Consider the following 27,748-nt stretch of genomic DNA (forward strand, 5'->3'; position numbering starts at 1 on the left):
TTGGATGGTAGCAAACAGTGTGTCCACAAACAAACAGTTCACGCATTAGAAGATTGCATAGGACTGGTCAGGAAATGCCTTTGTTGCTTCTACTGTCAGGAACCTTTGTAAGCTCATCACCAGCTTAGTAAATTCTTTTTCTTTTTTTTTTTAAATTCCTTGACTTTAACTCTTGGTCTTCTCATCTTTAAGAGCAAGGCAGAGCTGTCTGATTCTCAGGAGATTTAAGAAATAATAATAATCATAATGAAAATACCATTTATTTGTGTGGAGCCAGATTATTGATTGATTGATTGATTGCGGTACGCGGGCCTCTCACTATTGTGGCCTCTCTCGTTGCGGAGCACAGGCCCAGGGGCCATGGCTTACAGGCCCAGGGGCCATGGCTTACGGGCCCAGCCGCTCCAGGGCATGTGGGATCCTCCCGGACTGGGGCCACTGTGCTACCAGGGAAGCCCCATTTATTTATTTTTAACCTTCTTTTAAAAAAATTTATTTGGCTGCGTCGGGTCTTAGTTGTGACATGTGGGATCTTTCGTTGTGGTGAGCGGTATTCTCTCTAGTTGTGGCATGCGGGCTCTAGAGTGTGCAGGCTTAGTTGCCCTGTGGCATGTGGGATCTTAGTTCCCTGACCAGGGATTGAGCCTGTGTCCCCTGCATTGAAAGGTGGATTCTTAACCATTGGACCACCAGGGAAGTCCCTGGAGCCAGATCATTTACACTGTACATTCATATACAACTTTTTCATTTAATCTTCCCAACAGCCCGTGAAAGAAGCATTGCTATTCCATTTAAACGATTAGGATATAGGGCTTCAGTGCTAGTACTTGCTAAGTAGCAGAGCCAGAACTCGAACCTTGCATGGTTTTTATGAGGTTAAAGGAGAAGATATAATTAAGGGTTTAGTACAGAAACTTGCACATGGTAAGTATTCCAGAAATGGAAGGTGGTGATGAGGAAGGTGCTCATTCCAAGTCTGTGGCCACCTGAGTACCCGTCCCCATTCTCAACTCTGTCCTATTGGCAGTTTTTCTTGCTGCCAGAGTAATCTTACAGCTTATCTGTAACTACATTATTTCTCTTCTCAAAAATTGCCTTTACTTTTTCTTTTATATACAAAATGTGGTATAAATTTCTTAGCTTGGCATTTAAACTTTTCCGGAAAAATAAAATAAAAAAGGCATGCATAAAACCAGCCCCATTAAAAATAATGGTTAGATTCAGTAGACACACAATTACTGTTGATTTGCTCTAAATGTTACTGATGCTTACTCTGATTTCTGTACTTATCTCATCATGGACTGGTGAAAAACGTTCACAGACAGGCACCTACCTGTGGATCGTACTGTGAAGAGCGCTGCTGTGCAGCTTCCCATGGTCTGATATTGTCTCTTTATTCCCATAGTTTCAATGAAAATGTTCTTCTGTCCTTGCTTTTCTTGTAAAATGGTAGTTAGATCTAGAGGCTTAATGAGATTCAGGTTTGAGGGTTTTTTTAAGCCCTCTTCTTTTTTTTTTTGGTAAAACTAGTTTGTGGGAGGTGTTATAAACTCCCATCAGGAAGCCTATCTTGTCTGGTCGTGTCTCTTGCAGTGTTAGTAGTCGTCAATGGTTAGTCCTTGATCCATTAGTTCAATAAGGGTTGAAAAATGGTGATGTTTTACTTTTAACATTCCTTTTTACTTACTAGCTGGAGAACTTCTATAGAGACTCTCGCCCTTGTCGGTTGTTTGGTTATCCCAAAGTAAATTTGGAGAAGAAAGGCAAAATAAATACGTGGTATTTTTTTCCCTTTATTTTCTGGATTTCAAAATAATTACTTGATTTCCAAATGTAGTTAGTGAGTTTTTTTTGTTGTAACTGTATGAATTAATGGAGTTAAATGCATATTTGATGTGTTTCAGTCAATTACAGTTATTAACCTTATTATGCCCAACTTGTCCCTTTTTTGGCCATTGGGACAAGTTGGCTACCAAGTCCTTTTGACACAATACTGCTAGTAGTCTGTGATGTCAAACCAAAATGCAGGAAGTTAAGATTTTCAAGGCTCATCTTATATGTTTCCTGCTCCAGATCTGGAATCAGTCATTTCTTCAAGGAGCCCTAGTTCCTTTTGGTGGCAGATGGTACTAAGACACCACAGTCTGGGCATTAGGGGTGTACTTGGTTTCTCTGTGTCTACGTAGGCAGAGCTAGGAAATGTGTGATTTATTTTAAAGGTGTAATAAATCAAGAATTCATATTGATAGTTCCATTCAGGATTTCAGGGTTTTTATTTAACCTCATTGATCTTACATCTGTTTTTCCTTTCTTCCATGCTGAAAATCCTGTTCTTAACACTAGTGTAAATTCTCATTTACATTATCTCACAGTGCATTCATAAGTCTCAGAATAATCCAATACTACCACCAACAGGATGAGTATTTGAAAAAGGTTTAAGATTTATTTATTTTTGTCCATAGGATATGTCCTACTAGGACTGTATAGTCATATTATTATGTTTTAAAGTCACTTGGAATAGTTCTCAGTGTGGCTTTGTCACCATTGTGGTATACAGTTAAATTGATTTGTTTCTTTTTGCTTTTGGTTTTGAAGAGTCGTTTTTTAAAATGTAGCTTTGTTGCATAATTATGTAAAAAATAAAATTCATTTGCCTGAAGTCAAATCTACAAAACAAGATCTGTTCAAAGAAGTCTAGTTTCTGTCTCTGATTCCTATATGCTATTCCCTTTCTCGTTAAATTTTATGATTTATTCTTTCATTGTTTTAATATAAGCAAATACATGTATTCATAATCTTCCTCGTATTCAGATAAATAGTAGCACACCATACGTACATGATTTTCTTCGTCTTGCTTTTTTCCTATAGATAATATGTGAGTGCTTACCATATGCCCTGCACAGTGGATTATTTTATGTATTCCTTATAACATTGTAAGGTAGATATACATATTATTATTTCTGTTTTACAGATGAAGAAACAGAGGCATTTCTACAGACCTTTAATTCTCTGATTCCCATTATTCCCCATAGTATCTGGTCCTGTCCTTTGTGTGCTTGTTCATGAGTGAATGAATGAGCAGGACCTCACTTTTGTAACTGCTTTACTTTGAGCAACGATGGGAGCAGAGGAAGGCTGTTTTTAAACTGTAGGAAAGGAGATTCAACCTTTTCTTTGAGGTCCATAGCTCTCTATAGCTGGAGAAGAACGCATAGTAGAAAGAACCTTTTTCCTGACCAGGGGTGGTCCCAGCAATTACAAAGATACATTAACTTGGAACATTCTTTAATGTTACCCTAAAATAAGAGTCCCTTTTTGACAGTGCAGTGACAGCTTGGTAAATCTCCCTCATTTTAGAGTCTTTATTCCACTGAAGTTATGATAAAGTAGGATAGCTAAAGAAAAGACAGACTCCTTTAAAAGCAATAGCTCATGGGAAATAGCTACTAGTTAATGATTTCAGGATTTTAATAGTGACAGGAAGGAAGGAGGGTAGCCTCATTTCCCTGCAGGCAGGAGAGAAAGAGGAGCACTGGCAGCTTTTTATCTCATATCCAGCAGGAGGAAGGGTTAGCTAGGTTGGAGGCCTGTTTGTCGTTACCCTTTGAGGCTCTGTTGTGACATCAGGCAGCTGGTTAGGCTGTAGTAACTGCCCCACCCACTTCCTGGTGATACCCAGTTCTCTCTCAGACTTCAGGTTGTCAGCATCAGAGGATAGTGCTGGGAGGAGGATGGGGCAGCCAGGGTGCAGGTCTGCTCCTTTCCTTTTGAAAATCTGTGAACCCATGAATTTTGAATTTAGTTAGAATCCTGGTATGGCCGAGATCTTGGGGTGGTCACTGGGCCTCAGTTTCCTTATTTTCCTTTTCATTGCCATGTGGTAATGTCAGCCTCACAGACTGTGGTGTTGAATAACCACTGGTTCCTTTACACCTAAGTGGTGGAAACACTTTAGCAGGAAAAACCCACCAACCCAGCCTGTGAAAGTAAGCCTAGAACCTAGGAAAGGGACCCTGGTAGGAAGAAGATGTGGAGGATCCTACACCACAGCTAAGTGCTGAAGAGAGATAAATGTGTTCCACCCCAAATTTTCTCTGGGTATGGCCTTGTGACTGTAATTGTTTTGAGCTCACCTTTCATGCGTGTGTGCTGACCTCTTGAGTTGTAGACTGTTTTTGAAAGGGTGGTATTTAAATCTCCAGTGTAACAGTGCTAGAGGACTCACTGAGGCATCTGTCCCCCAGGAGGGTATCTCTCACTATGATATATTCTGTGCCATTTTGTTGTCATTGTATGATCTTTCTTTTTTTTTGTTAATATTTATTTGTTTATTTATGGCTGCTTTTGGAAGCCCCTGCCTGTATGATCTTTCTTGAGTAACACAGTAATAACCCATTCATCTGGCTTTTCGAGGGAGTAAGTCTTTCATGTAAGTTATTTCCTAGATAATTATTTATTTAAATATCCAGTCTTTAAAGTTTAACCTTTTTTTGGATAGATGGCTTGATATAGCGTATCTTACACACTCGCTTTCTCAGGGAGGGAATCCTGGGCATACTTTACACTCCGGTGATTTAGAGCCTTTATCATGAGCACGGTCTATTGCACTCTTCTTCTGTACTGTGGAGGTTTCTTTGGGGCCAGTGGGACTATGTAGGACTTAATGAAGGGTCCTGGCTTGCCGTATTGTTTGAATTCTTATTTCTACTTTTTGTAATACTCCTTCTTGCTCCCTACAATCGTCCCTCAAGGTCCTTCCTTCGTTTTCTCTTGCTTTATCCTGTTTTACTTTATCCTGGGGGCCTGTACCTCCTACCTCCTCATTCCTGCATTTTGCAGTTTCTAATCTGCTTCTAGTTAAATAACCAGATAAATAGAATTGGCTCAAATAAGCCTAAATATGCTGAGTTAGGGCCTGAGAGTCTGGCTAAATTAAGAAACTTTAGGGTTTTCCTTTTTGAGGTCAGTTTTTAAGAGCTTCAAAATAAAGTATGGCCTACATACAGAAAAACGCATAACATCATTAGTGTACAGCTCAATGAATACTAAATCCTAATGTGATATCATATCACCCAGATCAAGAAACGGGTTGTCGTTAGCACTTCAGAAGCTTCCTCTTTTGCCCCCTCCCAAACCCTACCCTCTGCCTTCTACCCGAAGGTAACCACTTGCCTGGCTTCTAACACCACTGATTCGTTTTGCTTGGTTTTGAGTTTTATTATGAATGAAGTAAAAGTATATGTTCTTTTTAAAGAGAGCTTTATTGGGATACAACTTACATACCATATACTTCACACATTTAAAGTGTGTGATTCAGTGGTTTTTAGTATATTCACAGAGTTGTGCCTCCATCATCATAATTTTAGACCTTTTTATTATCCCCAAAGAAGCCCCATATCCGTTAGCAGTCATTGTTCATTGCCCCCAACCTCCCAGTGCCGGATGTCCATTAATTTACTTCCTGTTTCTGTAGATTTTCCTATTCTGAACATTTCATATAAATGGAATCATACAACACATGGCCTTTTGCATTTGGCTTCTTTCACTTAGCATGATGTTTTTCAAGGCTCATCATGTCATACCATGTATCATTCCCCTTTATGGCTGAAAAATAGTCCATTATATGAATATACCATGTTTTGTTTATCCATTCATTTGTTGATTGACATTTGGATTGTCTCTGCTTTTTGGCTGTTATGAGTAATGCTGCTGTAAACATTCATCTACACATTTTTGTGTGGACATATGTTTTTATTTCTCTTGGGTGTATACCTAGGAGTAAAACTGCAGCGTCATATGGTGACTCCATGTTTAACTTTTTGAGCAACTGTCCAACAGTTTTCCACAGCGGCTGCACCGTTTTCCTTTTCCACCAGCTGTGTGTGAGGGTTCCAGTTTCTCTACATCCTTGTCAGCAGTTGTTATTGCCTGTCTTCTGTTATAGCCATCTTAGTGGGTGTGGAGTGGTATCTCATCGTGGTTTTTATTTGCAGTAAGGAATCTTTTGTGTCTGGTTTCTTTTGTCAAAATTCATTATGAGTAACATCTATTTGGATAAGAGTAATATAATATGTAAAATATTGTAGAAAACTTGGACAATATGTAAAAGTTGAATGAGGAAAATTGAAAATGTATTTTTTCCTTTTTGTGTATGCTTTAACATAATTGGGATCAAACTGTGTATACAGTTTTGCATTATGTGATTGTCTTTTCATATTGTATTAGTCATTTTTTTCACAAAAACTCTTTAGATCACTGTATGAAGGTACTGTAAACCTTTTTTTGGATGGTTTCTGGTTGCAGTGAACATATTTTTTACATAAATCTTTCATTTTGACTGTATCTTTTGGATATTTAGAAGTGAAATTCCTTGGTCATTGTTTATCTATTTTGAAGGTTCTTAAATCATATTGTTAGTTTATTTTACAGAAGGGTTGTGCCATTAGCAGTGTAAGAATGTCTGTCATACCCCACTGTTGCAAAAAAGAAACCCTTAAGTTGATAAATGGAAAAGAGCATTTTATTGTTTTATTTGCATTTTTTTGTTGATAGTGAGGTAGGACAGCTTCATCTGTTCTTTAAAGTGGGAGGATATCTATATGAGAGTAACATTTCGATAATTTAGGGAATTACTCTGTTTTGATTTCACAGATTTCTCTTGTTTGCTCTCTGTGTTTTCACACATACCCTTCCAGTTAGCTTTCACATTCTACAGGCAGATGAACAAGACCTGTACCAACTAACATTGGCTGAGATTGGGGCAGTCAGACCAGGTCTAGACTGGGAAGGTTCTAAGTTGCACTTTTCTAGGAAAAGCCTGGAGCCAGGATAAGCTGGAGGCTTGCACCTGTGCTAGTTGTCTGCTACCTGATTCTTTTTTTTTCAATTAAAAAAAAATTGATTTTTTGGGGCTGCATTGGGTCTTCGTTGCTGGGCACGGGCTTTCTCTAGTTGCGATGAATGCGGGCTACTGTCTTCGTTGTGGTGTGCAGGCTTCTCATAGTGGTGACTTCTCTTGTGGAGCTCAGGCTCTAGGCGCTCAGGCTTCAGTAGTTGTGGCACGTGGGTTCAGTAGTTGTGGCTTGCAGGCTCTAGAGTGCAGGCTCAGTAGTTGTGACACATGGGCTTAGTTGCTCTGTGGCATGTGGGATTTTCTTAGGCCAGGGCTGAAACCCATGTCCCCTGTGTTGATAGGCGGATTCCTAACCACTGTGCCACCGGGGAAGTCCCTGCTACCTGATTCTTGTGGTGAGGGTTGAAAGAACTGGTGGAGGCCAGGACTGATTGGGAGACTACACCTGTGTGCAGTTTACTAGTCCGCCTGGCTTAACTATCAAACATGCACAGTGCTGGGTATGGAGAAGAGTGAGGCCCATGAGCAGGCCCATGACTTGAATGCTTCTTTAGCCAGTTAAAATTTATTTGGAGTGGTCTGGGTTTATGGCAATATGAATGCATAATTTATAGAGAAACTTGCTGTATCTCTGTCTGCTTATGAATAACATCTCTTGATTACTACTAATTGATGCTTTAGTTATCAAAATGCAATAACAGAATATTGATTCAAAGCAAGATTATTTCCAGAATACTTTGAACCCCTTTATAAAATTGTCTATTTGGTCAAAAACATTTTAGATCTGTTTATCATCAAATTCCAATATATTGAAAATCAAGAGGATGTATACTTTGCCAGTGAACGTAAACACACTGATTATGGAAGAAGTAAATGCACGTTTGGCCTTGGAGTAGTTCAAGGCTTCATGCCTACCCCACTCCTTGTCTTTCCCACCCTATTTCACCTCCGATGACGCGTAGGTCCCTTTACTTCCACCCCAGAGAGGTATGACGCTCAGCCAGGAACATCATTGGCCCCTGTGCTGGTGAGCAGAGCCATGTGCTGAGTTCATAAGCCAAGCCCACGTTCCCCCTCTTCTTCCCTCCACTTGATCAAGAAGCTGATGCTGCTATTCTTTTTTTCTCTTACTAGGGTTAAGCTTTCCCCTCCCACCCGGCAAGCCAGGGAGGCCTTTTAAAAAGGCCCCTAATGGGTGGCTATAGGCATAAATTCTTTTCTTTCTCTTTCCCTAATTTTTCTTTGATGCTGGCTGCTTTTTCCCCCAGTTGGTAAGATCCAAAGATTGATTTGGGCTTTGGGTTTAGGATTAATATAGGCAGAAGACTTTGATTTAAGGCTCCCTAGGTCTGTCTAGCAGAGAAAAAAATTCTTAGCATAGTGCATCCTGACTCTCAGGGATTTGGGGCCAAAACTTCAGCTAGAAATAAGGTCTGTTTTTGTTTGTTTGTTTTTGTCAGCCCTGTTTTCTTTGCATAGGATTTGGGTTCCTTGGTCAGAAATACTAGGGTATGCTATCAGAAGATCACCCTTACGTACCACTTGGTTATCATTATCAACAAATTCATTTTAGAAAACGTGGAGAATACTGAAATGTGTAAAGAAGAAAAAGAACACTCACCCAAAATATGCTACTTTAAGATAATGACTGTTCATGTTTTGGTGTATACTTACAAGGATAAAAAAAAGGTCTTTTAAAATGTTTTTTAAAAGTTTGAAATCAAGTTCATACGTAGTTTTGTTATCTTCTTTCCACTTAATTTTATTATGTATTTATTTCTTTGAATTTTCTAAAACTCTCAAACATTTGTAATGTTCCATGGTAGGAATATATAATAATTTCTTAGATATTTAGATGGCTTTTCCAGTTTTTCTGTTTCGAGTTTTAACTGCTGAAGATTATTACACTTCCTGTATGATGACCTTTTAGTCACATCAGGGCTGGGTGTTTGCTTTTTTGATTGTGTTGGTAGTTAGCCAAAATTCCCCATTTAAAAAAAAAAAAAGCTTTTAAAAAGCATTATTTTACTATAGTTGGGAAGAATCTTAGATTGTGTAGGAAAATGTCAAGGAGACTAAAAAGAAGACACTCTTGAGTTACTTGATTGTATACATAAACACATTTTGGTGACCCAAGCTGACTTTGGAGTTGGCTAGGCTTGGCCTGTTAGAGTGCTCTGGGAGGGACAGACGGCATCAGAATCATCTCCACCAGCAGAACAGCTTGACCATTACAAGGTGAACACTCCCCTTTACATTTGTTGACGAGAGACAGATGCAGCTCTCCGAGGGATGGTGGTCGACTCTGGTTTCCTTTCTCTAGCATCCTGGGACACTCAGGCAGGTTATAGTTCTTCACATGCTGCACCTTGATTTTCTGACATAGTCCGAATTCCTCCTCATTTCTCGAATAATAACATTTCAATTAGATAAACTGCATTTTTCTTTCTGGGCCATGTTTCAGTCATAGGAAAAAATGCAAATTATAACAAAACTGATTAACAAGGATTTATTTAAAAGCAAATAAACTCCCAGAAGCCTCAGGCTTGGTGCAGCTGTAGTTCAGTCTCCAACACGTGTTTTGTGTCTGCATTGAGAATGGCGTTCAGAATGAAGAACCTCAAGCCCAACAGGATCCTGAGTTCTCGAAGGGAAAAAATCATTTATTGAACAAAATGATTATGGGCAAAAATATTTTAAGGCCGTTTTAATCAGATGAGGTTGAAGAATAGAGGTAACTATAGACAAGTTACTTCACTTTACTGAGCCCAAGGTTTTTTATCTGTAAATGGTGATGTTAATACTTAACAGCCTAGGGAATTTCTGGGGATTCATTTTATAGGAAATAACACCTATAAACAATTAGTATAAAGCCTGATACATTACAGGCACTCAAATATTAACTTACTGTTATTCTTTGTGTCAAGTATTTTATTCACTAGGCTTGGGGGAAATAATATGGAATAAGACATTCCTGATCACTGTCTAGTGGTGGAGACAGATGTAAGATTATATATTCTGGTGATTTGAATAAAATGTAATAACTGATATAATACAGTTACGACAAAAGAGCCTCCCATAAGTTTTAATGCTTTTGGAACTGAAACTTCAGAGTTTTTCCGGTGTAGCATGCTCTTTCTCAGTCGCAGCTTCACATTAGAAATAGAATTGTGAAAAAAGAAAGTCACATTTGACAAAAAACTAGTGATGATCAGGTCCCACCATAGACCTAATTAAATCAGCATCTCTGGGCTGCTGCCGTGCATGGTTTTTATTAAAAAAAAAAAAAATTTCCCCAGGTGATTCTAATGTGCAGCCAAGGGTCAAGAGCCAATGCTTTAGATACTCTCTTCTCTTTTACTCTGGTGTTTTCCAGGATTATACTATACCATAGGGTAATTCTTTGCTTTTTACTTGACTTTTGAAACTTACATAACGGCAGGTGTTTAGAGTTTAAAATGCTTTTATGATCTCATTAAAGCCTCACAATGATAAATTTAGAAAAGTATTATCATCCCCATTTTGCAGAAAAGATAGCCGAAGCTCAGAAAAACTACACCTTAAGTAAAGAGTAGACTTAAACCAAGGTATTCAGAATCCAGTCTTTCTGTTTCTGTTGCATTTCTAGCAGAAACTTCCAACCACTGTTTAAATACTTAAAGGTCTTCTCTTGCTGCTGTGTTTTCTGCTGATACAGCTTTATGATCTGTTGAGAAATCTTTACTCATTGTTCATCTGGCTGAACCACTTGTATATTTCTTTTTATATTTCTTCCTTTTATTCTGGCTCTAATGCTCTTGACCATACTTCCACCCTCGGCTATAATTTCTTGAAATGCAGTAGCCATTTTTCAATCCTTTTTTTTTTTTACAGTTTTTTCTTTTATAAAAGAATATACCCTTTCCTATATTTTATTTCAGCGGTGAGTCCCTGCCACCAAGTCTTTGTGGTATATATAAGTTTGTTTAATACTGAAAACTAATCTTATAACTGCAAATATCCGTTGTTGTCCAAATCTGTTTTAGTTCCTGAGTTTGGATCTTGAGAACTTGGATATAAGGGACACCTGTACTTGAGGTAACCTTTGTTCAGTTCTCTGTCTGGAAGGATCAAGGAGCTCTGTATCAGAATAACTCACTTTTCCCTGTGGCCAGACATGAACACATGAACAGGTTGTGTGTGGTGTTCTCTACTGTTCTTCCCGAGTTGTCTTTCCATCCTGGAAGGAAACTCCTTTCCCATTGCTTCCTTCCTCTTCTGTCTTTCTCCTCTCCCACCAGGGTCCCAGCTCCATCTTGCTGAGGAAGGAGGCGGGGGCAGTGCATTTGGGAGATGGGAGTGGAGGGTATTCCAGGCGTAGGGAAAGTGTGTGAAAGTCTGGAGGCCTTACGGTCTCTTTCAAGGGCCCATAGTTGCCACGGCTGGCTAGTACTGAGGGCCTCTCTGCCTCATATGTACTATTATGTGAACAGACCTCCCCACCAGAGGTGACAATAAAAGGAGGAAAGGCTGAATGAAGGTCACAGAGAGCCCCGTTGAGTGTGGCTGTGTTCTGTACCCTGGCATGGAATTCTGTTGTATGGACACTTTATCACTGTTTTTTATGGGTCATATCTGGTTTTACAGTGTTCATCCATTTGTACCAATTTCATCCACGATGTTTTTAGTTAATTATTCTTCATCAGCTTAGGTGTCCAGAAAGTCAAATACAAGAGATGAAGCTTTTCTCAAGACAAGTGCTTATCATTCTGTTCTTTCCAGCACAGTCCAGAAACCAAGTTTCACTTTTAGATACCATCTATGAACCCAGCTGTTTTTTTTACACTTCATCTTTCTCTTAAGATGTAAATATATTGTCCTCCCAAGTTCTTCTGTTCTTTCCCAGAATCACTGAAAATAAATTCTACGTTCCTTCTGGCATAGAATCAAGGAAAGTGAGTGATGATTTGGTTTGATGAGTTTTGGCAAGCCGCCTTTTCCCCAAAAGAGTAAGCCAACTCCTGATCAGTCATGTCAGGCCGGTACTGCCATGTCCATTCCCCATGGGAGGCAATCACCAATAGCCATTACTTTGTCATCTTTTTGGAGTCAGGTAAATGATTGGTCTTGAACCAATTACTGTCTTTTTGCTGGAGCCCAGGATTCTGCTGCTTCTGTACTAGGGCTCTGTGGGAAGAAAGAACCTCATGTCTAGTTTTATAGCTCCAGTTGGATAGACTTCATTCTTTTCCTTTTCTGGACCATGCTTCCAACTCATTTTTTTTCCCCTTTAAGGGAAAAAAAAAGTTCTTTGTAGTTCTAGTCCTTAAGGTTTTATTTGAAGGGTAAGAAGAAATTTTATGAGGCTTGAAGGCCCTACAAATGTGTTTGACTTTTACTTTATAGTAGCTAGATGTTAGGGATCATCCTGAATGGAAAATTAGAATGATGGTTACATTTATTTGTAATAGGATGTAAAGGATTTAAAGCAACAGATTCAGTTTAATGTTTTTACAAACCAGAATCATACCCAAATTCTATAAAATAGACACAGATGTGTAAGGTTAATTTTAAGAAGGTTCTTCTCTACTTTTCATAGAAGTGTCAAATTTAATTTTAAATGGTTTCTCAGATTGTAGCAATGCTTATATTTACAGATGACATATTCTAGTGATAATCAACTTTTTAAAAAACTGCAAAAATACGGAAGTATTAATTTTAGGACATCAAATAAACCAAGATTTATTAGGAAGAAAAAATCATAAAAGACAAACCAAAGCAGTGTCAGATATGGCCCAAAAGAAAAACCAAATCACTTGCTGGGACTCTAGGGACAGAGCTTGGGTGAAGATATGGGATGCCAGGGTCTCTGTGGTGGTCCAGCTCAACTGCTTCATTGTATGACCAGGAATCAGGTTTGGTGAGTTACCTAAGATAACCACCCGTGTGTGGCAGAGCCATGCTTGAGCCCAGGTTTCTTTTCTTTTCTTTTTTTTTTTTTTTTGCGGTACGCGGGCCTCTCACTGTTGTGGCCTCTCCCGTTGTGGAGCACAGGCTCTGGACACGCAGGCCCAGCGGCCATGGTTCACGGGCCCAGCCGCTCCGCGGCATGTGGGATCTTCCCGGACCGGGGCATGAACCTGCGTCCCCTGCATCGGCAGGCAGACTCCCAACCACTGCGCCACCAGGGAAGACCGAGCCCAGGTTTCTTGACTCCTACTATGTTTCTTCCTTCTGTAACACACGCTAAAGGATGGTTACGAGGTTATTCTGTGTTATGGTTTCTCTGGGGAAGAAGTAAAATAAATAGTCCCTTGGGTCTCTGCAGTGGGAAGAAGTCACCATTGTGAAGGGAAAAAGGAGCCTTTGTGTTGTGTATGTTCAGTGAGGTTTCCTTTAAAATTTCATTTAGTTTGAGATGTAGTGATTTAGGGCGGGGTTGACCCAGAGCAGTTTTGGCCGTAGTTACAGAGGGTTGTAGAAGTCCTGTTGCTTGTTTAGTCGTGCCCAACAAAAATCTTGTTGAGCAGCTTCAGCACAGCACCTTTTACAGAGTGACTGGAGGATAAATGCTGGATGAGTTGACGTGATAGTGGCAGGAAGCATGAATCAGATTTAATGCAATCCTGATAAAGAACTGAGTGTTGTCTCCACTCTGGTGGCCACCGTGCATAAAATATCTGCTTTGACACAAAAAGAAGCATTTGATTTCAGCTAATTTGTTTCTTAGGATACATATACTGAGAACTACCTCTCCCTCCCCGTTGGGAGTAAATAAGGGAGAGGGTCCTGAACAGAAGCTTGTTATGCTTCTAGCATTTTGTGTGCCCCAACTATATGCCATGAGATTTGTCTTTACCCTTGCTGAACCTAAAACTTCCTCTTGGCAATTGGCCTCTGCTTCCTCCACAAAACAAACAAAGCTTCCCTGCCTTCCTGTCTATAACTTCTCTGAATCCATAACTATCCTTACCTCCTTCTCTTCTCTCTTACCTCCTGTTTAAGATAGTTCCTCTACCTCTTTTCTGAATCCTTCCTTCTCCCCTTACTGAAGAATCCTCTTTCTTCAAGTATCTCCTTTCTGTTAGCTTCTTCCCTCAGCACTAAGTCCCTCTGTCCTGTAGGTGCCCCTTCCAGAGAGTTACGGCATCTTTCTTCCTGCCTTTTGTAACCAAGCTTCTTGTATGTGAAGAGTGGTCTTCTTGTAACCATTCAGTGTCAGTACCTTTTCTTCTCCTTTAGCCTCTCTGATCAGTGTCACTGAAATTGCACAGGCAGTCAATCTCTTAATTTGCAATTCCAAAGGACCCGTCTCTGTGCTTGTCTTACTTGACTTTTCTGTGGTGGTTTACGTCGTTTCCATTTCCTTGGAGGTTTCTTCTCCGTCAGCTTGTGTGATGCCACTCTCTTCTGGCTGCTACCTCTTATCTTCTTCTTGGGCTTCTTTTCTGTGACTTGTCCCTTCTATAAGATTCTGCCCCAGCTGCCTCCTTTTCTCATTAAATGTTCCCTATTTCCTCTATGCTCATATGATAGGTGTATGTGCTCTGATTTAACTTTCCGGCTCAGATCTCTTTCCTGAGCACCAGACCTAACCTCACTTGAGCTCCTGTAGGTACCTCAAACTCAACATGTTCAAAGCTCTGCAGTCCCCAGTCTCTTCCTCAGTTCCCGATTTCGTTATGCACCGAAGCCCGAAACTAAAAACCTTGGTGTCATCCCCGATTTCTTCTTTATATCACTCAATATAGTGTCACCAGTCATCTCTTTCTCTTCCATCCTGAATCAGCCACAGGTTTACCTGCTAGTGCTGCTGATGTTTTTTTTTTACTGATTCATTTTTCTTTGCTAGGAGGTCTCTGTCTTCTGTAGCTCACTTTCTTTTGCTCTTCATGCCAGTGGCTTTAGTTTTGGTTCTCCTAAATGAGAACATAATCATGGCCGCAAGCCAAACCTTTTCAAGATGGAGTAAGATGTCAAGTATATAAAATGCTACAGGGAGAATGAAAAAGGTGAAGACTGAGAAAGAAGAAATTAGATTTGGTGATGTGGGTGGCGTCTGACCTCTGGGGTAAGTTTTGTAGTGTAGTGAAGACTTTTCCCCACACTCACTCCGCCTTTTGTGTACCTGTTTCTGAGGTGGCACCCAAGTGGTATCCTTCAAGTCACTTGAAATCTTGTTTGTTACCAGGGTCCTTTCTCTCCCTTGTTCACTTCGTTCAGTTAGTGAGTTTTGCCAGTGACACTTGTATATTCTCATTTGCATTGCTTTGATTTTTTCCTCCTTAACTTCTAATTTTGTAGATCATCTTTTTGTTATTCACATCTAATTGATCATCATGTTGTGATGGTTCTTCTTCATAATTAAAAAGGTACCCCTTCTTTTCATCTCTGTTATCATTAATTGGAAAATACAATGGACAGTTATTCGTTCTTTGGCTTACTTTGTCATTCTTCAACTTTTAATACAGTTGATCACTCTCTCCTTCGTAGCTCTCTTCTCTTGACTCTTGGGACTCCATTCTCTTGATTTTCTTGCCACATCTTTGATGGCCTTTTCTTAGTCTTCTTTTAGGGCCCCCTAAATATAGAAGTCCTCTGGATTCTGTCCTCTGGCTTGAACTCTCATGATCTTGTTTGGGCAGTCTTAGCCATACTCGTGATTTCAAGTGCCACCCATCTGTTGACCCCCAAACCTTTGTCCTGAGCGCAGACTCTTCTGCTGAGTGCCAGATCTGTTTTTTTTTTTTTAGTTGTTTGCCAGGTACTTCCATTTGGAGGTTCCATAGAACTTCAGAGATAGTGGATTCTAATGGGAACTCATCATCCTCTTTTCCAGACTTCTTCCTTTTTTATTTTGTCTTGATGAAGGGAACCACCAGTGGCCCATCATCCAGATAAGACACCTGAATGACATTAATGCCTCCATCCTCACTTTCCACATTCATTAGGTCACAAATCCTATTGATTCTACTGCCCCAATTTTGAAATCTCTCTCAAATTTGCCCTCACGGACTTAGTTTAGACCCTTATTGTTTCTTGCCTGATTGTTTCATTTGTCTCCTAACTGCTCTCTCTTTGTGCAGTTGTCTCCCCTCCTTTCTCCCTACTTCCAAATCCAATATTCATAGCTAAAATTTGAGTGCTTATTATATATCATTTACACGTGAAATGTTTTATATGCATTCTCACTTGACCATCACACTAAACCATTATTATCCTTTTTACTTTGGAGCAGAGTAGGCCAGGCCTCACAAATAGTGGTAGGACAGAGAGATTTGAATACAGGCTATATGCTCCAGAGTCCATAATCTTAATTAACCAGTTCACCTACAGCCATTCATGGCCACCCCTCTTTGCATACTCTAGTTTGGAAGCAAGTCACTGTCAGTCTATATTCAAGGTTGTGGGGCGGGGTTGGGGGGTTAAGATCCAACTCCTGGAGGGGGGATTATTGACATAAATTATTCAGAATTCTTCTTTAAGGAAGATTTATCTCTTCCCACTTATTTATTTACTCAGTCATTTAGCTTACGTAGACTTGGTTATTTTATACTTTGGTTTATAATCGAATACTGTGATACTTATTTAACCAATTCTCATTTTTTTCTTTTACTTTTTAAAAAATTGAGGTATAATTGACATATAACATTAGTTTCAGGTTAACAACATAATGATTTGATATTTATAACAATTCTCATTTTTAAGATGTTCAAGTTATTACCAGTTTTTTTGCTATTAGTGAATGAATATCTTAGAAGTCTTGGCATGCTGTGTTGATGGTTTCCTTTACATATATTCCTAAAAGTAGGATTGTTGGGTAGGTGCATTTAAAAGTTTTTGGTACATGGGTGAGGTTTTTACATTGAGCATCTGTTTTCATATTTGCTGTCTTTCCAGGAAGTACTCTCTAACACCCTTGAGATCTTGCATTCCTCTTTGGGATTATGAATAGTTTCTGTTTAAAGCCAGGAACTCACAACTCTTCATGCTGATTTATTTACCTGTGTAGAGTATTGTGTCAAAGAATGCACTGCAGTATCGGGGGAATTCCCAGCATGATGCCCAGGAGTTTCTGCTGTGGCTTTTGGACCGAGTTCATGAAGACCTCAATCATGCTGTGAAGCAGAGTGGCCAGCCTCCTCTGAAGGTAAGGGCGCGCCCTCAGGGCAGTCAGGGAGCAGTGAGTGGCTGCAGCACAGGCCACCGGTGAACCTAGTGAGGAGTGAGTATAGATTCTTCTTCCAAACCTCCTCTGAGGAGTTGTTGCAGTTTGCAGTGAGTTAATATAGTAAAATTGACTAAGCTCTGGGTGAGTATAAAATTCATGGATACTTAGGGACTATTTCCCCTGTTTACCACTGTGCTGGCAGTGTCAGATAGGAGCTTACACTCTCATGAGAGGGGACACATTTGCATGTATGACTACCTTTAGACTGACATTAAGGGATTCCATCTCGCTAAACTGTTTTTAAAGCAGAAATTTGCTTTCTATTCCAGTGAGACATAGTCTGTAGATCATTGGAATGTGAATACACAATCAAAAAGGAAATGTATTGATGTCTCTGCTGTTAGGATTTGATTTGAGTGTAGGAACTGAACCCTTAGAATATACTTACTGAGAAACAGTGATTCATTCTCAATTTTTATTTATGTAATCTTAGTATGATGGGTAAAATGATTTATATAATGCAAATAAAGTGTTCTCCTCTCACAGCTTTAAAAATTTTTGATAATTCTTTTCTATACCTCAAATTTTATTTTATTTTATTTTTTTTATATCTTTATTGGAGTATAATTGCTTTACAGTGGTGTGTTAGTTTCTGCTGTACAACAAAGTGAATCAGCCATACGTATACATATATCCCCATATCCCCTCCTTCTTGAGCCTCCCTCCCACCCTCCCCATCCCACCTCTCTAGGTCATCACAAAGCACTGAGCTGATCTCCCTGTGCTATGCGGCAGCTTCCCACTAGCTATCTGTTTTACATTTGGTAGTGTATATATGTCAGTGCTACTCTCTCACTTCGTCCCAGCTTCCCCTTCCCACCACCCCCGTGTCCTCAAATCCGTTCTCTATGTCTGCATCTTTATTCCTGCCCTGCCACTAGGTTCATCAGTACCACTTTTTTAGATTCCATATGTATGTGTTAGCATACGGTATTTGTTTTTCTCTTTCTGACTTACTTCACTCTGTATGACAGACTCTAGGTCCATCCACCTCTTTACAAATAACTCGATTTTGTTCCTTTTTATGGCTGAGTAATATTCCATTGTGTATATGTGCCACATCTTCTGTATCCATTCATCTGTCGATGGACATTTAGGTTGCTTCCATGTCCTGGCGATTGTAAATAGTGCTGCAATGAACATTGTATATACCTCAAGTTTTAAATTTCTGGTTTTGGTAAGTTGTTGAAGTATTCTGATTCAAGGTCCTTTGTGCCTGAACATCTGTACTCTCATATGACTATATGCTTGCGGCTGACTTTCCCACTAGATTGAGACGTACTCAAGGTCAGGCACTGTGTCTCATTATCTCTGTATCTTAATGCCCTTTGCATTGCTCTCTGCACGTGGTAGCTGATGCTCAGTAACTGTAAGGGGGAGGGACATGAAAAGGGTAAGTAAAATGTGAAGTAGAATAATTAGGCCCAGATAAGCAGCAGAGGTGATACGTGCCAGACAAAACATTCTCTTTAGGCAGGGGAGGAATGGCCACTTCTGAATAGTTGGGATTACTTCCTGGAAGAGGTTGGAGGGGGCCCTTTGAGAGTTGGAGGGGGATTGGAGCGCTCTGGGGAAGGACTGCCCGACTGCCTGGATGGGGTGGAGAGACGGATAAGCACTGTGTCTGGGAGAGCCTGTGAGGCGATGAGTCCATGTGACCCACACCCCGGCATCTGTGTTCTGGTCCCTTTAGCAGATGTCTTTCCCTGAAACATCTGGATCTGATGCAGATCTTGTAAAGGAGGTCAAGGACATCTGTGACATTTTTAGGCTCATCTTTAATCAAGAGCTGGCACTTTTAGTCTGTGAAATTGTACTTTATTTTTTTTTAGCCACCATCAGAGACTGATATGATGCCCGAGGGACCGTCTTTTCCTGTCTGTAGCACTTTCGTACAAGAACTTTTTCAAGCCCAGTACAGGTACGAGCAAATTAAAATTTCCCTTATGTTGTGTGCTTATGTAGTTCTAGGTGATCTTAATGTGAGTGTCTTACATTTTTATTTTTGCAGATCTTCTTTGACATGTCCTCATTGCCAGAAGCAGAGCAACACTTTTGATCCTTTCCTCTGCATTTCTTTGCCAATTCCACTACCCCACACAAGGTAAGAACAGAGTTAATACAATTAAGACTATATTCCTATATGTTCCTTTTCCTCTGTAGGCTCCTGTTGGGGCTTCTTGCATATTTAAACAAGTAATAGGCTTAGTGATAAATTGAATACAGGCATTGTTAAGGCCTTATAGAAATTTATAAATGCCTGTCTGAGTTTGCAGGGTGAGCAGGTGCATGGGGCAAGCAAGTCTTTTTGGTTGGTCTGGTTGTAGTCTGTTCCGCCCATAGGTCATCCACCTATAGTATTGGGGCCGGAGAAGGTTGCTGAATGCCTTCCAGAGCCTCTAGAGACCTTACGTTCCACTTTTAATTAGCTGCTTTATTTAAACTGTTCCTTGAAATTTCTAGGAGTTACGCTGTTATAAAGAAAATACAAAGCACAGAACCAAGTATTGATATGCTGTATTTTTGTTGTGCTGCCTTTATTATTATGCTGTATTGCCTTTTCCAAAGAGTTCTTGATTGTTGTTTGATAGTTCTACTTAGGTCCAATTAAAGGTGTGGGTTAGCTTTAGTTTTGTTGATTCCAGGTCAGGGTTGTCCTGCTTCTATATTTTAGTTGAAGTAAGTGACTAATAAGAATATCTGACTTTGATCTGTACAGGCCTCTGTATGTCACTGTAGTGTATCAAGGGAAATGTTCTCACTGCATGCGGATTGGTGTGGCCGTGCCTCTGTCTGGGACTGTCGCCAGACTTCGGGAAGCAGTGTCTATGGAAACAAAGATCCCCACTGATCAGGTAATAAGCTTGCTAAGACCGATTACACACGAGCCACAAAAGTGTTGCTTTCTTTTCTTCTGGAATTTTGTAACAGTTCTCAGCCAAACATGGTTGGAGAGAAATTTAAAACCAGTTGTTTCTAGTGTTGAGGGAAAAATGAAAAATTAGGATCCAAAGGAGAAAAATATACACAAAAACTTCTCATGCTTCATTTAATTGTATATATATATTTAAAAGGAAAAGCTATGACTTTACACCAAGACCTTCTTTCAGCTTTGTTTATAAAGTATAATTAGTTAACACCTCTTAAATCATTCTGTGGGTGCTCATGTGGGCAATAGGAAGAGCATCCTGTGGTATTTGAAGGTCAGAGAGGCTTAGAAAACTCAACCAGTGGCTCTTGAAAATCCCTTCCCATTATGGTGATAAGAATGGGCCTATTTCTAGTACAGTACATATAGGTGCTCAGTTTGGTTTATTTTCTGATTAAAGCTAGGCTAGAGTCTCTTACCTTGCTTAGAGAAGAGAAAGGAAAGTTGTATCTCCTCCCTTTCTTTTTTGGGTAAATTTTTGATAAGTAGTTATATTGACCGAAAATAATTTTGACCTGTTTGTGACTTGACATACTTTTGCATACTCTTTTACTCAATTCACTGTTGGGGTTTTATTTGGGAAAAAATTCCCTATTTAAAATTTACCAAGGAAAGATGATCCAGTGGCTGAATAGCTTTCCCTAGATAACTTCTGGAAGCTGCTGTGTAATCATGTGACTAATAAAGGTGTTTTGTACTTTGGCCTCCTGTGACCTCATTTGAGAAGTTACCACAGTAAAACAAAAACAACCAGCAGTGTTGCCCTGATATAGCAAATATCTCATATTTTCATAGGCCAAGTACTGGCAGATTGATAAAATGTTCACATTTTTCCTTACTTTGAGGTGCTCATTGATTTATTTACTTATTTATTTATTTTAAATTCAAGGTGAGGGAAAAGACAGAAAGAGGGAGGCTTAGGTGTGTGTCCGAGGCAGATCTGTCTGTATCTTTAAATCTTCCAGTGCTGTCTGGCTCTTTTTGCATTGTTTAAATGAGTGATGTAATTACAAGTTTGTTTTTGACCTCAGCTTGCTGGAGAAAGTGAATTATACTTGCATGTTCACCTTCAGGAAAACAATACGGTCATTAAAATCATTAGAAGAAAAAAGGGCCAGAAATGTTTTTCTTGGACTGTTTGTGGAATATGCCACCAAGCTCCTTTCACCTCATCAACTCATAGTATGTTTGTGATAGTAGAGGGGACCTTAGGGGTCCAGTCCAACCCCCTCATTTGAAGGAGGCCCAGAGAAACCATGTGACTTGTTCAAGATCACAGGGCTGGTTGGCGGTGGCAGGCCAGAATTGGAACTTCTTCAAGCTCAGTCCAGTGCTTTTTCACTAGAGGGTGCTGCTGAGCACGTAATGAGGTCTCTAAATGTCTCCATTGTCTTTTTCCCCATCTTCTGTTTTTCTTTCATTACAAAATACTCAACCATTTCAGAAACTTAACTTAGAAGTGAAAGTATCTTGTACTAAGTATCTTAAGAACTAAGGGTTACTAACTTTAATACTGTGTTGTATATTCATTCATATTTTTTCCTGTGCATGTACTATATTAATATTTTATGAAAATGGAACCGTGTAGTCACATTTTTCTTTCCCTACTTTTAATATTTACTTAGGAGATCTTTCCACGTTAGTGCAAATATATGCAGCTCATTCTTTGGAAGCGCTTTATAATTCCAGTAGAACTATAGTATAGTTAACTAGTTCCTTTTGTTGGACATTTGAGTTGATTTCATTTTTTTTCCAACACAAATGTCCATGATTATTTGACATTTTTTAATCTGAAAAGAAGAAAATTTAATGGTAGGAGAAAGTCTCGGAGTCAGATGTGGACTCTATCCTCGCTACGAGGCTGAGTAGTTGTATAACCTTAGGCAAGTCACTCCGTCTCTCTTTAGTTTCTTCCCCCTGTGAAAGAAGGGCCTTAGACTTTGTATCTGCTGAGTCTCTTCACCAAAACTTAGAGGAAACTCTGGATTTAGTGCCACAGCACTCTGAAATCAGAGTATGTTGTTATACAATCATAGAAGATATTGTGCTTCCAAGACTCTCTTATTAAAGGCAAATCACATCTGCTTGATGAGGTGTTTCCAAGCCCTCAGATCACTGCAGTCCTGCTGGTCTGGAGACGTTCACAGCTGGATTGGGAGATCAATTCATATTGACTTTCCAGTTATCCAACTATTTGCATTTTTCCCATTTTTAGATTGTGTTAACAGAAATGTACTATGATGGGTTCCATCGTTCCTTTTGTGACACAGACGACCTGGAAACAGTCCATGAAAGCGACTGCATTTTTGCCTTTGAGACTCCAGAAATATTTAGGCCTGAAGGAATTCTCAGTCAAAGAGGTAAATGAGTATCTGTTTCCATAATACCACCTGGGTTTGCAGGTCTAACAAATGTCTACCCTCTTAGATTATATGATGGTATAATTTTTTAAAATTGTGGTAAGATACACATAACACATCTTTTTATGATGGTATAAATTTTAGGTAACATATTTCCCTGGCAGAAGGCAGTTCTTGGGAAAAACTTTGTTCCTGGCCTTAGTGTTCTTCAAGATCCTAGGGCTTCTATTCTGTTTGCTGCACTCCAGTGGTTGTCAAAACATCAATGTCTCCTGGGAACTGATTAGAAATGCAAATTCTTAGGTGCCACTCGAGACCTGCTGAACAGAAACGCTGGGGGCAGAGCCCAGCAATCTGTTTTTAACAGGTGATTCTGATGCATGTGAAAGTTTGAGAACCGCTGCTCTACCCAGTCTTGCCAGTATTTTCTACTGGTGATTTTTAGAGCTAAACTCTCCACTAGCCCCCACTTTTCTTCTGGTTCCATTCCCTGACTTCCAGCTGTCCACTGGAAACTCTATTTATAGTCCTACAGGTATCTTGCACTGAGCGTTTCTTTCTTAGCTCCTCTTGCGTTTCTTCTGTGAAATGCGGCATCACCATCCTTCTCTTCACCCAAGCTGGACCCAAACACTTCTCCCTCAGATTTTGACTTAAATTCACAACTGAAGTTTTCCTCTGCATTCTACTGTGACTGACACAGTGCAGACCAGTCTCAACTGGGCTTTTCTAGTAACTTCTTTATCCCTGGGCTTTCTCCCGTTCAGTTATTTCTTCACAGCACCACCAGACTTATTCTGACGTACAGTTCTGACCACGTTACGTGCTTATTGATTTACCAGTGCTTCCCTTTTGTCTGCGATTAAATCTGAATACCTGGGAAGAATGCATGGCCCCTCATGATTTGGTCCTTGCCTTTTTTTCAGCCTCTACTATATTCCATTTTCTTCCCCATGTACCCTATCCAAGTTACTCTTTATTTCTGGAACATGCCACATGCTTTTATACTTTCCCTACTGTTCGCTTTGCTAAAAATTCATTCCTCCAGGTCCCGTCTCATTAGCTCCTACTTTGTCTCCCCTAAGGACACCTCCCAATCTCCCCATCCCACCCAGTCCTAAGCAGTCGTTATTCTACTTTCTGTCTCTATAGATTTCCCTAGTCTAGACTTCGATATGAATGGAATCGTATAATAAGTGGCCTTTTGTGACTTGTTTCTTTGCTTAGCATAGTGTTTCAAGGTTCATCCACATTGTAGCATATATCAGTCCTTCATTCCTTTTTATGGCTGAGTATTATTCCATTATCTGTATACACCACATTTTGTTTATCCATTCATCTGCTGATGGACATTTGAGTTGTTTCCACCTTTTGGCTATTATGAAATACTGCTGCTATGACCATTCATGTACAAGTATTTGTTTGAATACCTATTTTCAGTTCCTTTGTAGGTATGTACCTAGGAGTGGAAGTGCTGGGTCATATGGTAATTCTATGTTTAACTTTCTGAGGAGTTGCCAGACTGTTTTCCATAGCAACTGCATCATTTTTCATTCCCACCAACAATATATGAGGGTTATAATTTCTCCACATTCTTGCCAATGTTTGTTATTTTCTGTCTTCTTGATTGTAGCCATCCTAGTGGGTGCAAAGTGGTATGTCATTGTGATTTTTATTTGCATTTTCCTAATGACAGATCATGTTGATCATCTTGTCATGTGGTTTTTGGCCATTTCTGTATCTTCTTCAGAGAAATGTCTGTTCAAGTCCTTTACCTACTTCAAAATTGTGTTGCTTGTCTTTTTGTTTTTGAGTTGTAAGAGTTCTTTATATCTGCTGGATACTAGACCTGTATCAGATATATGACTTGCAAATATTTTCTCTCATTCTGTGGGCTATCTTTTTACTTCCTTGGTAGTGTTTTTTGATGCACAGAAGTTCTTAATTTTATGAAGTCATATCCAAGAATCCACCACCAAATCCAAGGCCATGAGGTTTACCTGTGTTTTCTTCTAAGAGTTTTATAGTTTTAGCTCTTACATTTGGGTCTTTGATGCATTTTGAGTTAATCTTTGCGTGTGGTGTGAAGTAGGAGTTCAACTCCATTCTTTTGCATGTGAATATTCAGTAGTCCCAGCACCATTGTTGAAGAGATTATTCTTTCCTCATTGAATGGCCTTGGTACCCCTGTTGAAAGTTCTTGTTTTGGTTCCTCTTTTCCTTCACCTCTACTTCTAGAGGTCTCTGGTGCCTCTAGTCTCTGAACCTTTGGTAATTCTGTATTTTGGGTTGGTCGGCTTTCTGCACTGCCAGCTTAGGATTCAGTTGTCTCTGGTCTACTCATATTTACATTATTATTTTTTTGAGTCTTATTTCAGTTGTCATTCTTTGACTTGGGAGCTTTTTTGTTTATTTTCTAGTTGTTGTGTTTTCAGGCATGTGCTTTTGTTTGTTTAAATTGTTTTCTAATTTTAGTTGCATTATAGTAAACAATAGCCAATCATCACCTTGTCCAGAAAACCTTTCCTCACTTCCCCCACCCCAGACTGGCTGACTGACTTCTGCTCTCCTGTGTTCCAGTGTAGCTTCTGCTCATCTCTGACACTGGCACGTTGTATGGAAATGCTCTGTTCTCTATCCTTCCTACCAAACTGTGAAATTCTCTGCAGTTGGGACTACACTTTGCTTTATCTTTCTGCACCTAGCAGTTTAGTGTACTTCGTAATACACAGCGAGAGCCCAGTTAACGTTTGTTTAACTGAAAATTTCCCCCAGTCCCCCTTCATACCCCAATTGCTTACGGTTAACACTAAGTTTCTATTTATAAATGAATTTGGTGAGGTCCAAGGTTATATAGTCTAGCCAGAGAGCGCCTTTGTTGGAAGAATATACCACTAGTGAATATGCATAAGCCTCTGTTCTTCACAAAGGCCTCATCAGTATTTTGTTGGTGCATATGAGGCTACTGTCTTCCCCACGTCACCGGCGAGGGAGCTGAGACTTAGAGAGGTTAGGTCACGGGCCCCGGTCACACAGTGGGTAGTGATGGGCCTGGACTGTGAATGCGGAGCTTGATTTCTGAGCAGTTGAGTGGTATCCTCTCATCTCATTGGGAATCCTGATCACTTTTAGCAGAACTGGTCTTCCCAGCCTTACTTCTGCCAAGAACCTGGGAAATGAGCCTGTTAATTGTCTCAGATTCAGACTTCTATTTATTTTTCTCATACCAAAGTTTAAGGTGGTTGTGAAGTGAAATCTGCTGCTCTTTTGTGATTTCTCTATGGTATTTAAGCTTAAAAAGTTTTCTTCCCTCTAATAGCTTGGTGAAGATTCAGTTCTTCCTTATTTCTAGTTTCTGTGTTCTCGTTTCTAGACTCTAATTAATCTGGAATTTATTTGAGTATTAACTCTGTATGTTAATAGGTTCAGCAAATCTCCTGTTGCTGGATATTTAGGTTATTGCTGGAGTTTTGCTATGGATACTTTTGTGTAAACCACCTTTTATTTTATTCCCCTTTTGGTGATATTGTTATTATTTCTTTGGTGTGGTAGTGGTGGAGGGCTTCTTCTGTTCTCCAGTTTGGGGTATCATTTCCTTAGGCTATACTTCCAAAGGATTAAAGAAATGATCAATTATTTAGTCAAGCATTTATTGAGTTCCTACTAAGTGCAGGACCTTGTGCTAGGTGCTGAATTGCTAAGTACCTCTGATTGACAGATAGCTCTGCTTTGGGGCATGTCTGAAGACCTGGTTTTTAGCAACCAGCACTGTGCCTGTCAAACATATATTTTTGTTCACTTTATTGTAGGTCAATCCAGGCTAGCTGATTGTATTAAAGTTCTGTAATGGCTGTGAGTTTCTTATAAGTCTGGGTCTAAAGTGGGGAAAAGAAGCTGCTATTGGAATATTGAAGATCATTCTACATGTACTAGTCTTTATTTTTTATTAAAATCTTTTTATTTGGTTGCTGCTTGTATGGTCTCACTTTAAGTTTGTCTTGGTGGGTCATCTCTGCAAACTTGCCATTCTAAAACTAATATTCATTGAAGTGAAGAGTTTTAATTTTCAGTTTTTAAGGTAGTAGGTAGGTAAGGCGAGTTTAAATGAAATAATGGATGCAAAAAAATTTTCTTATGACTAGATGAGTAATCTCAAAGTAGGTCATTTGTTCCTTTTTTCAGTTGCAGCTTAAATAACATAATGACAACTTCTTAATTTCTCTAATGGGTAAATTTTTTGTAATGAAAGAATAAAAAATTTTGAAGAGATAAAGTAAGTTTTCATTTTGTTTTAGGAATCCACTTAAACAACAACCTAAACCACTTGAAATTTGGCTTGGATCATTATAGACTGTCTTCTTCTACACAAGCAGCAGCAAAGCAGGGGAGAGCGGACTTAACCCCCACGACAGCAGGAAGCGACAAGATTGTTCTGTTAGTGTGTAACCGAGCCTGCACTGGGCAGCAAGGGAAAAGGTGAAGACCAACTTATTTTCCAATAGATATTGAGACTTTAAAAGTCTAATATTTTCACTTTGATTGAACAGAACATATTATGTGTTAGTTACAATGTCGTTCTTAGCTCAGTGCTTTGTACATAATAAATACTTAGTAAATAGTTATTCAATTATTGAATAAAAAATTTTGTACATAAAAAAAAAGTCTAATATTTTCAAATGTTTTAAAAAGTAGGGATAAAAAAATCCTTACTTTTAGTAGTTAATTGTTGATTCTGATATTTAGAAAGAGCATGTGTGTAAATTGACCTGATTTGAGGGGTTGGGAGGGGGAGAAGATAAAATTAGGATGATAAGATCGGAGTTAGAATGGCTCCCAAGCTCATGTAGTTTTTAAAGGCACATTTCTCTTGTATATTTTCAGCTCAAGATCCTCCTGGGTATCTAGACCTATAGACCTATATCCAGCTACTTTCTTTACAGCATTTTTTCTTCTATTAATTCTTAACAAATCTACTTGGATGGCACGTGCACCTCAGTCTTGTGTTCCAAACTGAACTCATTGTGTTTCCCTATAAACCTGACCCTCCAGTATTTCCTGGCTTGGCAAATGGCACCAGTATTCATTCAGCTGCATGTAGTCAGACATTTGGGAGTTAGAAATCTCTCTCAAATCTGTTTCCTTCTGTAAGAATTTATGGGAGTTACTTTTCTTTTTTTTTTTTTCTAAACATCTTTATTGGAGTATACTTGCTTTACAATGTTATGTTAGTTTCTGTATGGGAGTTACTTTTAAAGTAACTTTATCACAATAGTAATGGAACTTGAGTAATAACAAGATATGGATGTGTCTCAGGGAGGAAGGATACTGTGTTTCTAATATTTGTCGGAGTAGCATTTATATTAACTTTTTAAAATGTTGCTTTGAAATAAGTTTCT

The 27,748-nt window shown here is 39.3% G+C and overlaps 1 protein-coding gene across 1 annotated transcript in view; it reads left to right on the top strand.

The window, feature by feature from the left end:
* USP31 (ubiquitin specific peptidase 31) overlaps window positions 1–27,748 on the top strand; it is a 69,127-nt gene that overhangs the window by 16,974 nt on the left and 24,405 nt on the right. Inside the window, exons 2-7 of the mRNA XM_082858122.1 lie at window positions 16,845–16,982; window positions 18,896–18,984; window positions 19,075–19,167; window positions 19,783–19,918; window positions 22,208–22,352; window positions 26,648–26,828. Of these exons, the coding sequence (XP_082714248.1) occupies window positions 16,845–16,982; window positions 18,896–18,984; window positions 19,075–19,167; window positions 19,783–19,918; window positions 22,208–22,352; window positions 26,648–26,828 (782 nt within the window). The remainder of the gene's footprint in view (window positions 1–16,844; window positions 16,983–18,895; window positions 18,985–19,074; window positions 19,168–19,782; window positions 19,919–22,207; window positions 22,353–26,647; window positions 26,829–27,748) is intronic.

This window comes from Leucopleurus acutus (assembly GCF_964270905.1).
Source record: "Leucopleurus acutus genome assembly, chromosome: 16".
NCBI classification, from domain to species: Eukaryota; Metazoa; Chordata; class Mammalia; order Artiodactyla; family Delphinidae; genus Leucopleurus; species Leucopleurus acutus.